General features: G+C 37.7%; 2 protein-coding genes across 2 annotated transcripts; both read left to right on the top strand.

Moving 5' to 3' along the window:
- The first annotated feature begins 1,351 nt into the window (after nucleotides 1-1,351).
- Nucleotides 1,352-7,111, top strand: tmem134 (transmembrane protein 134). Its single transcript, XM_008413446.2, has 8 exons — nucleotides 1,352-1,572; nucleotides 1,904-2,146; nucleotides 2,242-2,309; nucleotides 3,504-3,590; nucleotides 3,666-3,742; nucleotides 4,698-4,742; nucleotides 5,777-5,830; nucleotides 6,744-7,111. Exons 2-8 carry the CDS (start codon nucleotides 1,940-1,942, stop codon nucleotides 6,824-6,826), a joined length of 621 nt encoding a protein of 206 aa, XP_008411668.1. The 5' UTR covers nucleotides 1,352-1,572; nucleotides 1,904-1,939; the 3' UTR covers nucleotides 6,827-7,111.
- A 2,232-nt stretch (nucleotides 7,112-9,343) lies between these two features.
- Nucleotides 9,344-13,865, top strand: aip (aryl hydrocarbon receptor interacting protein). Its single transcript, XM_008413433.2, has 7 exons — nucleotides 9,344-9,481; nucleotides 10,006-10,188; nucleotides 10,641-10,829; nucleotides 11,508-11,684; nucleotides 11,783-11,924; nucleotides 12,689-12,918; nucleotides 13,013-13,865. The coding sequence occupies exons 1-7, from the start codon at nucleotides 9,383-9,385 to the stop codon at nucleotides 13,016-13,018; spliced, it is 1,026 nt and encodes a 341-aa protein (XP_008411655.1). The 5' UTR covers nucleotides 9,344-9,382; the 3' UTR covers nucleotides 13,019-13,865.
- Nucleotides 13,866-14,019: the final 154 nt, after the last annotated feature.

The following is a 14,019-nucleotide window of genomic DNA, read 5'->3' as shown; positions in this document are numbered from 1 at the left end:
AGTTCAACTAACACAACCACCTCTTACCTACGTTTATTTTCTTTCAAATATTCATCAGTACACAACCAGCAAATGAAAAATCTTCCTTCTTAATCCACTAAGATTCATGCCTCCATGCTGATACTTTATGTAAGACAGTGGGTGGAAAAAGTAATCAGAAATGCAGCAGACAAGCTGCAATTAGACGGTATGAGACGTGATTGGTGATTGCTATAAATTATGCATAAACCTAATTTTCACCTTTTCACTTACCTCGAAAAACCTCCTTAAAAAATCAGAAATTCTTCCTGTTTATCTCTAATTATGAGCAACATACTTTAAAGGTTTGTAATAACTTAACATTATAACAAGTTGAAATATGTAGCTGTTGTTTTGTTCACAGTATGAACCACAACAGGTCAAATAAATAAAGGTTCACGTATATTATTTGCTGTTTTATTTATTATTGTTGTTCTGGTTTTTTTGTTTTGTTTTTTTACAAATCAGTATTTGGAGAAATTACAGTTTTCAAATGTTTCTTTCAAAGGTATCCACATTTTTCAAACTCTCAATGAGCCTACAAATGGCAACATTTTCCCATGTCTTTAATGTGTAATGTGAGTATAATTTTACTTTTTCTGAAATGCTGGCTAAGTTACAGGATGCACACTTTCCAAGTTCCAGATTTTTCTTATTAGTTCCCAGAATAATTTCTGAAATGTCTTCGGTATATTTGGCAAATGTGAGATAAATAATTTGTCAGTTTGTAAATAATGGCTCTCAAGTTTGCAGAAATACCAAAACTTTGTTCCCATCCTTTCCCGATTTTATGCAGATATCAGTGTGATGTTTTTTTTTTTTTTTTTNAAGGGGTCTTGCTATTGACTGATTTTCAGTCAGTTCAGGAAATGGTGTGGCAGAATTAAACTTGATTTGGATATATTTAGCTGTTTTAATGAACAAATGTGTTGTTTGAAGGCTGCTTTTTCTAACTCCTCGTGCTTGATATTAAAAGTGTTTGATGATCCCAAACAAATACGTGTGACAACAAAAGCAAAACTTAAAAATTAATATTTTTTTCACGGTAGAGCTCTTGATGAGATTGATTCTGATGTCTGATTACAGTGGTGGTAATAGATCTTTTCGTAGTTTTTTTTTTTTAACTTCTCATCGTTCACAGTGACATACATCCGTGGTATATTTTGTTTTTACGTTTGCAACGTAAAAATGAAACAAGCTTACGACTTGTACAACAATAATCAGTTAAAATTATTGGGTGAAAAACATCTGGTTATCGACGTTTCGGGTGTGGATGGGTGGATGAATCAACAGACGATTAAGCGGCCTGACGGTTTTGCTGCTTGGGCGGAATCAGTCGTGTCCAATCGAGGGCCGAGCGTTAAAAAAAACGAGTTCCAAAACTTTTGAAGAAGCTCCTTTATTGTCCAAGACAACTGAGCAAAGATTCCTTTTAAATACATCAAAAAATAAGTTTCATTCGGGTTCTCATTAGATTGTAACAGTATGTAACGCTTCTTCAAACGACTTTAAGTGAAGTTTTTTCCTCCCTGGAGAGAAGATTTTCCAAAGACAGTAAGTTTTGCTGTGGTCATCTGATCGGCGAGCGGAAAGAGGACAAACAATGGCAGAAACAGACCTCCCGGAGTTAGCGTTGAACGAGGGGATCGTAGGACATATCTGCTCAAATGTGTTGACAAAACGAGTCTGGCGTCCCTTTTATGTGTTTGTTTTTATTGTTTTCATGACGTAGGATGTGGATGTGTTTATATAATGAAGCTACACTTACTGCTGTTGCGCTAAGGCATTTGTATCACCGCGTTAACGCGAAGAAAAAACAAGTTCAGGCACTTGTGTGTTAGAAAAACCGGTGGTATGAGAGTGATTTCTGTCCCTGATTCTGCAGTGAGCATCAGATCCCAGCAGCTCAGGGACTGAGAGCATGGCAGCGCAGTTCACCATCGATGATGCCTTCGTGTTGGATGGAGATGAGGAGGCTGTGGCTGATGGAGACCCGGAGGCCTGGAAGAACAGAGACAGGGACAGAGACGGAGAGATGACGTTTGGGCCTCTGTCTTTCTCCAAACCGCAGACCCATCCTTCAGCCGCAGGCGCAAGCTCACCTGATCACAGCAACCTGAAGTATCAGGTACGAAAACAAAACTCACCATCCACCTTCATCCCATTTTTTTATTTTTTTTTATGTAGCCCGGCTTATTCATTTATATCTGCTGATTCCCATAGAATCTGGAAAATGAAGACGCATTGTGCAACAATGGCAACTCTTCCTTCAATAACTTCTTCAAAATCAGGTAGGGGAGTTTCTGTAATGTCTTATAAAGTTTTCTACAAATCAGGTCCTTAAAGTACTTTCACAGAGCTGTTATCCTTTTCCAGCTCTGGAAATCAAGGACACTTACTTAGGAAAGTATGATTGAGCTTTTACTCAAAAACAATCAAATATACTCATTTCTAAAGGTTAAGTACTTCTTAAATTGATTTATGTTTAACTTACACAGATTTTCTCTCAATTGCCAAACCTGAACTTGAATTTTTGGCTTGTTTTTTTCAGGGTTCTATGAAATCCACTGAAATCGTTAAGATATTCCTTTTTGCCCCAAAATATACATTAGGAATGAGCTAGTGCCTGTACCCCGCGCTCACTGGGCAATAGGTTGGGTACTGTACACCCTGGACAGTACCCAACTGTCTATCAGCAGATGAGTCATTCACAAATGTTAAAACAAATACCCAATTGGCTACTTTTTGGGCACCTAGATGTTCTTACATTAGATTTGTATCAAGTATTAAAGGCTAGGTCAGGTATAGGAATCAAACAAAGCACTGTAACATTTCATTTTTTATTTTTACAGGAAGTAGCCAAATTCTGCTTACCTGAGTCTGTATTTACCATGTAATAAATCAGTCCACAGTTGACAAACCTAAGCGCTAGAGATTTTAAACTAAAACTGACTTAACTAGATAATAACTAACAGTGAATATGTGTTGTTTAGAATACTGCTGAATCATTTGAGTCTTAAGCAGTATAAAACTTCTAAGTGAAACATATGTAGGAGCACTGTCTACATTTGTGACTTAAATATTTAAATATATGTTTGTAGAAATCCTTTTTAAAAAGTATAAATTGCCTGAAGTTGTTTTTTTTTTTCATTTCTGGATGAATTGAAGATTAAATAGTCTTAAATGTTGCATATGTATAGGAAAATATAACAGCCATCACTGTAACACATTGAAATCCTACAGGATAATTAAAAGCCCAATTAAAAAGAATTGACAGCATTCTCCTTTACTCCGTTTCAAGACAAATTCTAACTCTTCAGCCTGTTCTTTTGCACAACAAAAAATCCAACGTGCGTCAGTCTACAGCATATTTATTTTTATCTGCAGTCTCGGTTCAAAATCTCAGTTCTGTCTAACTTAACATTTCAGAAGGCAAAGCTTTGATTTTCTGTGTTCTGAACGTATTTCATCCCGTCTCTCCAAAGTGACCCGGCGACTCTGTCGTACTGCAGCTCTCAGTATTCCTTCAGCACCCTGAGCTCAGTCACGCAGCTCTCGGCCCACTGCTGCGGGTAAGTTCAGTCCTCAACCGCCTGCCTTCACACAGAGAAACACAAACAGAGATAATAGAGAGGCATGTTTCTCAGGTGGGTCTCCCATCCGCTGGTGAAGAAAAACAGAAGAGTTGTCCTTGCTTCATTCCTCCTCCTCATTACTGGAGTTGGTGAGTTTTAAGCAAATAAGGAGTTGGTTTTACTCGTTACAGTTAAATTACGCAATTGTTAGTTTGTGCAGGCCTTTGTAAACCTTAAAATGTCTTCAGTGTGTCAAAACCTTTCAGCTCTTTCTCTTCCTTCAGTTTTCCTACGTTTCCTTAAAAAAGTCATACATTTAAAGGCTTTCATAAGCAAATATTTAAAACGCGTGCGAATAGTCAGTGTTTACAACAGTGACCCCGTGTTTTACTTAACACAGTTTTCTTCATAAATCCTGAACTCTCACATGCTGTATATAAAGACCGGGTCATTCTTTTTGTGAACTGTTGCAAATTGAATTGGCTGTGCAGAGTCACACGCTCTCCGATCCAAGATTTCAGTGCCCTGATCTCTTAGCTGCTTTGTTATGACTGTAGCCTTGTGACATGATTCTCCATCATGCTGAAAAATACTCACATCGCCAAACTCAAAAGTATGTTGTTGCTTTTTTTTTCACTGTAGCTCTGACTGGAGGATTAGCCTCATTAGCCTATAATCTCTCGTAGCTTTTCTTCTTGCGTTAACCTGTATTAGCTTCATTCATCTTCCCATCGGCTCTGACCGGGCTCCCTGTCTCTGCTGAAGAAAAGCAGGCCCCACAGCCTGATGCTGCCGCCACCATCTTTCAGCTGAGACGTCAGGGCAAAAACTGGAACTACAAAGTTTGCACAACACCAGGGGCCCTTTAGAAGGCTTTAAACGTTATTATTTTAACAGGAGCAGTTCCACCACACAGTTTGCATAGTGTTGCGTCAGTGACATCTCCACGCGTTGGACTTTGTCCGTACTGATCAGCTAAATATCAGCCTTCTCTTGTTTTTCACTTCACCTGTAAGAGAAATTAGAAATTGTACATTTGAGTTATTGATAGTATTGATCTGTCTTTCCTTCTCACTCTTGTTTCGTTTTCGTGCTGCTTTCCAGCTCTCATTTTCACGGGGATCGTCATACAGATGAATCCAAATGCAGGTAAGAAGCCACTGAGCTGCGGCAGTTTATCATTTTTGTTTCCAGAAGTTGCGTAATCAATCTGTTAATCATTGTTTATTTAGTGGAAAATCCCAGATAGATAAACTGATTATACACATTTCAAGACCAACTGACTGAATTGCAAATCAATACATGTTTTACTGCATCATACAAGGTACAAAAAAAATACCAGAAATCTGTTCTTTCACAAAGTATTTTTGAAATTGACTAGTATTAATGTTTTTATTGACGATCAGTAGTTGAAAATTGGCCTACGTCTGCGCTGGCTGCCTGATAATGTGCCTCTAGCAGATGTGTGCACAGTCTTGTCTTTATGAGGCCATAACATGCTCCGCTTGGTTGGTGGTAAAGGGGTTTCAAGAGTTCAAAGCCCAAGTTCAGTTGTTGCTATAGAGCTGTTTCTTAACCTCTTTATGAAGGCCAACATCCCCTGCTGCTCTGCTTTTATAACTGCACTGAAGTCCCAGGGCTGGAGGAAAAACCAAAGGTCAGGGGCTTGTGGGGTTTGTGTGAAATGGAGGCTCTGAGTTTCCAGAATGGATTTTCACATGTTGCTTCCTACAGAGCAGCAGTAGGGTGCTAGCCTCATGTCACTACTTATATTTTTGTAAAAAGCCTTGAAATAAAATTGTTGTTGTTGTTGTTTTTTTTCTTTTACTGCATCAGTTGACATTTCTATCAATGACTATGAAGTCAGTTGAGTTGAGTTTTGCCATTTTATACTTCCAGTGTTCCAACATGTTCCGTATTGTCCTGAGAATTAGATATGACAGGACACATTTTCTCTGGCTTTAGGACCAAAAGTACAAAATGTTCTGTTTTCCTGCAGCCCTCACGTCAGACCAAATCAAAAACATCAGTTTGCAATATGAAATACAAACCTTCTAACACTCATTTTAAAACTTTAGTGTAAAATAACAACTTAGTGTAAACCTTTGAGAATATTAATGATTTAAATTAACGTTTGGTTGCACAGATAAGCAGGTCTGACACTAATAAAAGTTTCCCTACAGGTGTTTCAAGTGCCATCTTCTTTGCGCCTGGATTTCTTCTTCTTATCCCTGGAGGTGAGTAGATTTTTCCTTTCATCAAATTTGCATTTTAATTTTTACATTGTTTTTGTTTTGTTTGTTTTTTTTAAAGAGATTTCTGGTACCTTTTGTTTGTTTAGGACGTTTTGTAACTCTTTTTCCAAATTTAGAATAGACATATCTACCAGCTGGGGGCAGCGAGAGCTATTTTGTAAATCTGGATTTCCCAGGACATTTAAAAAGTTGAATATTTTTTTATATCCATTTCCACAAATCTGGGGGGGAAAAAATCAGTTTACTGGTTTTTGTTCAAAGATTAAGAATAACTACATTCTCTTTATCTGATCCACTTAATACTCTTCTGGGAGAGAAAATCTGTGTTTTTCAAGCCAGATCTTGTTAAATATTTAAACAGCTGGTTAAATCCAGGCTACCTTGAAAAAGTTGAAGTAAAAGAATAAAAAAGCTGCTACTTCAAATGGCTGAAATAAATTACACCAAGATACATTAAAAATGATTTTTTTCTGAATTTGCAAAGTATCTTACTGAGTGAGTTAACCTGGTAATATATCAGAATTCAGCTAAGTCTTATTTTCATGAATAGTAAATTGTTTTGAAACTGCCAAATGAAATGAAAGAGGGTGTGATAAAAAGATCCCCCAAAAAATAATGTACATTTAAATTTGATCATGAATGATATTTGAACATTTTACAATTATTTTTCTGTATAATTCACACAAAAAAAGAGATTTATACCCGTGATTTTAGCACACAGGTCCATTGCGGCTTGTTTACATGTAGCTACTGGAGCATAGTAGGGAGAAAATGGTCACATGTGGGAGTGAAATGGGGATAAAATCAGACAGAGGGGTGAATTGATCCAGAGTCCTGTGAAACCCTCACATTGTGTTTCAATAACTGTGTCCTTTCCGTTATTTTTGTCCTGCAGCGTATCACGTGATCTACATCACCTTTGCTGTCCAGGGTCGAAGAGGCTTCAAGTTTTTCTACTTGCCTTACTTTGAAAAATGAGATTTTACTACACATTACATTTCACTCCATTCCTGGCGTTCTTTTACAATGAATTGTTGTTTTTCATTTGTAACATCTGTAGCATAACATACTGTCTCACTGTTGTTGTTTTTACCATTGTAATGACCACTGCTACTTCAACCACTCTGTGCCTTGACTACATTTCCCCTACATGAACTGGCGTTGCTCTGTGTACACACAAAAGGAGATTGGTCTTGCCTGTGGTTTTTAGTGTTGTGTGAATAATGTCTGTGAATAAAAAATAAAAAAGTGTATATATTTTAATTTGCTGCAGAGCAATTTGGTTTTCAATGGGACTCATAATGAGCATTCCTTAATCGAATCATTCTTTCTTTCATGCTTGTACGACGAATAAACTAATAAACAAAACAAAACTAGTTTTAATTTGTTGTGAATGTTCTCTAGTCCACACTAATTATATCACCAGTATTTCTATTGATATTAAATCCACACTAGCGGCTGATAATTGGCCCTTGTAATGCTAAACAAATTAGTCCATAAATTATTTGTAATTCAAGGATTAGGTACTTTAAAACATAGAGAAAATATTGGGTTCTTGGCTTATTTTGCCTTCTTATTTAATGGGCAAAGAAAACAACTTTCTGGTGGCGACAGATGTTTTGGAGCCACCTTACTTTGGAACATTTAACCAAATATTAGTGGGTGTGTGTACATTTTTGAGCCTGTATATATAATTAAATTTCTAGATTGGAGAAAACCCTAAATCAATTCTTGCTTTGAATTCATTCACTTATAAGATGGTTTCATTGTGGAATAAAATAACATTTCTAATTCATGATTTAAGTCTCAAAACTGATGATAATGATAGCGGAATGTAAATTTTATAAACTTCTCACCAGAACCGTGGGCTTTATTTAGGACATATTTCATGGTAAAGATAAATTTTTTTTTAGCCCACAAGCAACATTACCTCAGATGTTTATTTGGTCCTTTGACATTTCTGTGGGTGGCTGTCTTCATCATTTGCATGAAAGTCCAGACTTATCTTTCTCTGCAAAATAGTTTTAAAGCAATTTTATGTCCAAGTTTTAAGTGAACAGGTTCCGTTGTTGGAAATGTTCATTTCTTTCCTGAATCCTGTGTGGGATTCAATTAAGATAGACAGCAGCAACCAAATGCTTTTTATTGTCAGTGTATAAAGTTAAATTAGCAATCGCTGCAGATAACTCGCTGCATTTCTAGTTTAGTTTAGCACCAACCACGGGCTAGTTACTCTTAACGTAAGAAAAAAATGAACCTAAAACTTCCATAAAGTGTTGCCAGATTTATGCTTTAGCAAGCTGAAAAAGACTTTATCTATCTAATGTTTATCAAGTCAGTTAAAACATTTGAAAATCAAATTTTAAACATCTTGTAATTCTACCACGGTTCTTCTTTCGATAGACTTATACATGTTGCAGGTGACAGCATCAGACTCACACAAGATGAGCATATTTGAATATTAATTGCACAGCGCTGTGACAATTCCCCAATCAAGGACTCAAACTGCCACAGTTTCATAAATTGCAGCAAAAAATACCTCCAATTCTCAAACAGATTTCCAGTTGACAACAAGGCTTGTTTTTTGGGGGTTTTTTTTAGCAAAGGACATTTATGGAAACATTCACAATGTTTGTAACGTGTTCTTTCTGAGTCACAGGGAAATATTACGTATGAATTTAATGTTCTTCTACACCCTTGCCTTTAAGTCCACTAAAAACAGAGTGGTCTGATCTCTCACATAAAACTTGTGCATACATAGTAAATAGCATTACATTATAGAATTAAGTACCTCCGGAGTACAGCCTGTCTATTAGATACATCCAATTACATCAAAATATCCCACTGTCAGTTATGGGTTGGGGTTTTTATAGACCTGGCCTCAACATAGCTGAGGGAACAAAGATTAACAAAGAAGAAAACCTCGTCCAAATGCCTTTAAATGAGCACTGTGGTCGACCTTCAGCAACTGCATGACCACTGCAGAGAAAATAACAAAATATCTTAATCTAGCAACTCACTAGATCAGTAGAATCTCTTTTTCTTTACAAGAAAATGTGTGTATAAGTTTGCACAATCACATTTTCCAAATGTAATTAATATTTGAAGTGGTAAAATTGTATGAATGTCAAAAAATCTCAAAGAATTTTGACTTTTTTTTAAAGAAATAATTTATTATTTAAATAATAATAATATAATATATCAATGTATAATTTTTAAAATAAATAAAAATCTGATCAACCCCACTGAGTCAATATGTAGTAAAACCGTTTTTGTGTCTCAGTTCTACACAGAATAATGTCGTTTCATAACAGTTTGCCAAACTTCAATTCAAACGCAAACTTGTAAAGATTTTACAAAATGTAATTTTGTAAAGTCTTATGATGGCATCAATGACACGCCATCATACGAATAAATTATCTGCTTGATAATTTTAGAAAATGCTGTTAGTGACGCTAAACAACGGGAAGGACGTAACACGTTACGAAACAACCAGCTTCGGTAAACATCGTCATTTTCCGTGAACGGTTAAGGATGGAGGAAGAGGGACGCAGACTTCTCGAAGAGGGAATAAGAAAGAAAGTAATAAGTCCCGGAAAAGGAGACCTGTCGACCTTCCCTAATGGAACAAAGGTAAAAACTACACTCTCTCGGAGCAGGCATGGGTTGTGTTTTGGGTCCAGACGTTTGTAACAGACTCCGACGAAGCACGCTAGCAACCAAAATGCTACCAGCGATCATATCTTTGCCAAATATTCCGAAATATTTGCTTCTACGAACATTATACAAAACATGCCAGACCTATACTCATAACCTATGGACTTTTCCATGGAATAATGTGTTTAAAATAGATAACTGTTTAATAAATATATGTTAAAAGCTTGATTAATTTTCAACCGTATGTTTTTTTTTTCTATCATGGTAAGCTAGTGGGCGGGACAGACGTACATCTGGACGCTGATTCGTTGGCACGCCATGTCAATTAGTTTCCCCACATTGTGATAGGTCAGAATACGATGACGTCGGGACCCTGTCTAGACCTGTCAGAAAGGAGCACATTTTTGTGTTGTTTGTGGCAAAACCAAGCAGTCAGCTGCCCCTGATGTCTCAGAGGTTTTATTAACCAAGCTGCCTGTTCGTGTTTGTTTCTGTGTCAGGTCGTCTTCCATTACCGCACCAGCCTCTGCGACGGCACAGTGCTGGATGACTCTAGAGCCATGGGCGGCCGCAGCAAACCCATGGAGCTCATCATGGGCAAGAAGTTCAAACTGGCTGTGTGGGAAAGAATAGTAATCACCATGAGGCAAGGCGAGGTCGCAGAATTTACCTGCGACACCAAGGTAAGAGTTCTAGTCATGTTGGTGATGCTGCAGCGCGTTGCATCGCTCTTCATAGCCTTAAATTTTTTCACATTCATTTGTGACAGACTGACGCATAGTAGCACATAAATGTGAAGCATTAGGAAAATGACACGGGATATTCCACAATTTCCTAACATCTGATTTGAGTTGTTTTCTCTGGATTTTATGTGGCAGCGTCAGAGTAAAGGGGGTTGAACACAAATGCATGGCTCAGTTTTTAGGTTTTATGTAAGAAAAAAAAATCACGCATCTCTTCCAGTTCAGTTGTTTGCTGCTTTGTGTTGGTTTATCACATAAATTCCTAACTAAATATATTGACATTTGTGGTTGTGATGTGACAGAATGAGGTGGGGATGTTTTTTCTGTAGATGTGCAGAGATGTTGATATTTTTCAGTGTGAATTTGATTATTTTTGTCTTGTCTGTTGGCAGCACACGGCGCTATACCCACTCGTGTCCCAGTCCTTGAGAAACATAAGTGTTGGTAAAGACCCTCTGGAGGGCCAGAGGCACTGCTGCGGCATCGCTCAGATCCACTCCCACCACTCCTTAGGGCACAAAGATCTGGATCATCTTCAGGCCAACCCACAGCCTCTTGTGTTTGCCATTGAGATGCTGGAGGTGAGGCAGCAGTGGACAATTGTCTAGTCCTCACACCTTGTATTAGTTGGTATGGGATGCATATGTGTGCATATCTAGTTTCATTTTAAGTAGAAATAATATTTTCCAGTAGATCCATGTTTTATTCTGACCTACGGGCGTTTATTTAAAGCTGTTTACTTCTCCTTCTCTGTCTTTTTTGGCTAAAGTCTGTCTCCAAAACCCTCTTTTTTTTTCCTCCATAAAATAAAAAAAATTGTATAATATTTTGGGGAATAATTTTGAAGTATTTTTTTAGAATATTGTCACAGTATTTATATTTTTGTGTCGAACCGATGTTTATTTGTTTGAAATTGTGTAAGGACTAAATTGAATAATAGCCCATCAGATTTAATATATAAGCCACATTAAAGCACAAACCAAAGTGCTTAATGCAAAATAGAAAAAAAAATTAAAACATTAAACATGAGACGCCGTAAAATACTTACAGAAATATTAGTAAGAAAACCGGATATAGATGCAAGATAATAAAATAATCAAGTGGCCTCTGCTCAGAGAAGGCTATTTTTAAAATGGCTGAGGCGTTTTGTGAGAAATGCCCTGGCTGCAGCTGTAATAAAATCAAAGTGACATGTAGAAGAGATGAAGCTTCACTAGAATCCAGTCGTGCTCCTGAAGACGTCTCTGTATCTGTCCCAGGTCCTCCCTCCCGGCTCCTTCCAGCTGGACATGTGGGCCATGACTGACAAAGAGAAGCTGGACTCTGTGCCTCTGATCCATGAAGAGGGAAACTCTCTGTTTAAACAGGGCAAAATTAAGGAGGCTTCAGAGAAATACTACAACGCCATTGCCTGCCTCAAAAACCTGCAGATGAAGGTTTGGGAACAGTTTTTAGTTGGAACCTGCTGAGTTCGATGAAACTAGAGTGGGTTTTGTGACGTGTGTGTGTGTGTGAATTCTGAATCGATCTGCAGGAGCACCCAGGAGATGAAAGCTGGGTGCAGCTGGACCAAATGATCACACCGCTGCTGCTCAACTACTGTCAGTGCCTGCTGCTTCAGAGCCAGTACTACGAAGTCATCGAGCACTGCTCCTCCCTGATCTTTAAATATGAAGGTAAAGTTCTGACAAAGTTCAGACCATTTGCAAAAACACTTTTTTTCCCCAAGATGAATAGTAGCTGATTCTGTACAAGAAATGTTTTTTTGTCTTAGATATGTTTTCATAGATGTGAAATTGCAATAGATGTTTCTTTTAAACAAATTCCCTGGAGGTTTCGTATAAGTCCTTGGGATTGCTAGTATAATTCATGTTAATATTTTTACCAAAAAAAAAAAGTTTTTTTGGTAAAACATTTTGTTTTTCATGAAATGAAAATATGTAGGAACCCTGGTCTCATTCAGTATAAAAGTATGGAAATTTATTTTTAACCGTCAGATCAACATGTTGGATTTATTTTCTTCCTATATTGATATCTACAGCTAATTGTCTCCATTAGTTCAGGTATGTTGTAGGTCTTAATATTAAATAAATTGGATCATATGTTCCAATAAGGCTTGTTTGTCAGAATTGGTTTAATTTAGTGGTTCTTCTTTGCCTGCCATTTTTAATCAGATGTTACTCTCAAGTGGCCTTCAATTAGTTGAAATTAGCAAAAAGTTCTAAGTAATTGGCTGCTGAGAACATAACCCTGACTTATGGCCTTGGCTTAAAGCTGTATCACCAGTGAACTGTAACATTATGTCGAAGAATTCACTCACTGAAATGGTCAAACACGTCACACCAGAGAATAAATAAAACATTTGTTTTGACTGAAAAGCTCAGGTAGTTTTGACAGCTCGCCTCACGTTCACTTACATTTTCAACGCCCCTCCTCCCAGATAACCTGAAGGCCTACTACAAGCGGGGAAAGGCTCACGCTGCAGTGTGGAACGAGGAGGAGGCTCGGGCAGACTTCGCTAAAGTCTTGGAATTGGACCCATCTCTGGAAGCGTCGGTCAACAAGGAGGTGAAGGCCATGGAGGAGAAACTGCGCTCCAAGCAGGCGGAGGAGAAGGGTCGCTACAAAGGCCTGTTTGACTTCAAAGCGATGCCAGCAACCGCCACTACAGTCAGTCCCAATCTGAGTTTGGCTTCTGCATTCGCTTTTCATTGACTAGCGTGAATCTGAAGAACTCCTCTTCTTTCTTTCTTTCTCTCTGCAGGGCTGAACCCTGTCACTGACCGAGAAGAGGATGCCAATGGATTTTGAGATTGAGAAGCAGGAGAGCGGTCCTGCTGTTTTAGTTTTGTCCGTGCACTTCAGCCAAACATGTTTGCTCCTCTTCAGGTTCACACACACACACAGGCACCGCAAGCATTTTTAGCCGCACTCCTCTGAATTCACGCTGTGTAAATGTGAAGCCGTGGCTCTGTTTGGAGTGTTTGTAATGGCCTGCGGAGTGGCTAATTCAGTGCTGCATATTTTTCATTTTAAGGGAACACCTTATTTATTTATTAAAAAGCCATTAACTGATTCAGAAATGTTAAGGATTTGCTCCTGGTGATGAGCATTCAGATTGTAAACCTTAACCTTCCCCGTCTCCCCCGTTTCTCCAGAAATTAATTTCTTTATAGAATAAAACATCTTCCCCAGCATTTTCACCATGTATGTCAGGCATAGGCCCTTTTATTTCATTATTTGTCAGTATCTCCAATTCTGTTATATAATCTTTGTAATCATTGCTCACAATTAGTAAATTGTAACTTCATATAGATGCTCATTTTCAGTTTTGCTTATATGCACACACCTTAAAGTCAGCTAACTACTCAAGCACTAAGTTCTTGTAGAAGAGACTGGACCTTAAGCCTCACTTGTCTGCGACAATCACTAAGTTGAAATTATCTCCTATATACTTATTTCATGTATTGAATTAAAATATTTACATTAGTTGTGCTCTTGATGTATTCAGCAGACACTCAGCATCTTTGTCAGCTGCTTTGGAGAAGATGTGCTTTTCTGAACTGTTAGCAAGGTGGTGACAATGTAACTGTAAATAAATTTACATTTAATCCACAGTCTTGGATTTGTTTTTGTCTTTTTACACATTACTTAATCAGATTGCTTCTCTTAAAACTGGGAATGGGATTAAAGTCTGCAAAGGTTTTAGAAATGTTTCTGGTTCAAAACCAGACAAATGGTTCCTTCAATTAGATGCCAGGAAACATACAA

Source organism: Poecilia reticulata, linkage group LG1 (assembly GCF_000633615.1).
Source record: "Poecilia reticulata strain Guanapo linkage group LG1, Guppy_female_1.0+MT, whole genome shotgun sequence".
Lineage (NCBI taxonomy): Eukaryota > Metazoa > Chordata > Actinopteri > Cyprinodontiformes > Poeciliidae > Poecilia > Poecilia reticulata.
Note: the sequence above shows the minus strand (reverse complement) of the source record. Positions and strands in the feature narration are given on the sequence as shown.

What these genes read in the sequence shown, in the direction of transcription:
- tmem134 (XM_008413446.2), top strand. Translation starts at nt 1,940, where the DNA reads ATGGCAGCGCAGTTCACCATCGATGATGCCTTCGTGTTGGATGGAGAT. An exon ending in AATAACTTCTTCAAAATCAG is followed by an intron (nt 2,310 to 3,503) that starts GTAGGGGAGTTT and finishes GTCTCTCCAAAG; the next exon opens with TGACCCGGCGACTCTGTCGT. An exon ending in ACAGATGAATCCAAATGCAG is followed by an intron (nt 4,743 to 5,776) that starts GTAAGAAGCCAC and finishes GTTTCCCTACAG; the next exon opens with GTGTTTCAAGTGCCATCTTC.
- aip (XM_008413433.2), top strand. Translation starts at nt 9,383, where the DNA reads ATGGAGGAAGAGGGACGCAGACTTCTCGAAGAGGGAATAAGAAAGAAA. An exon ending in CCTTCCCTAATGGAACAAAG is followed by an intron (nt 9,482 to 10,005) that starts GTAAAAACTACA and finishes TTTCTGTGTCAG; the next exon opens with GTCGTCTTCCATTACCGCAC. An exon ending in TCAAAAACCTGCAGATGAAG is followed by an intron (nt 11,685 to 11,782) that starts GTTTGGGAACAG and finishes ATCGATCTGCAG; the next exon opens with GAGCACCCAGGAGATGAAAG.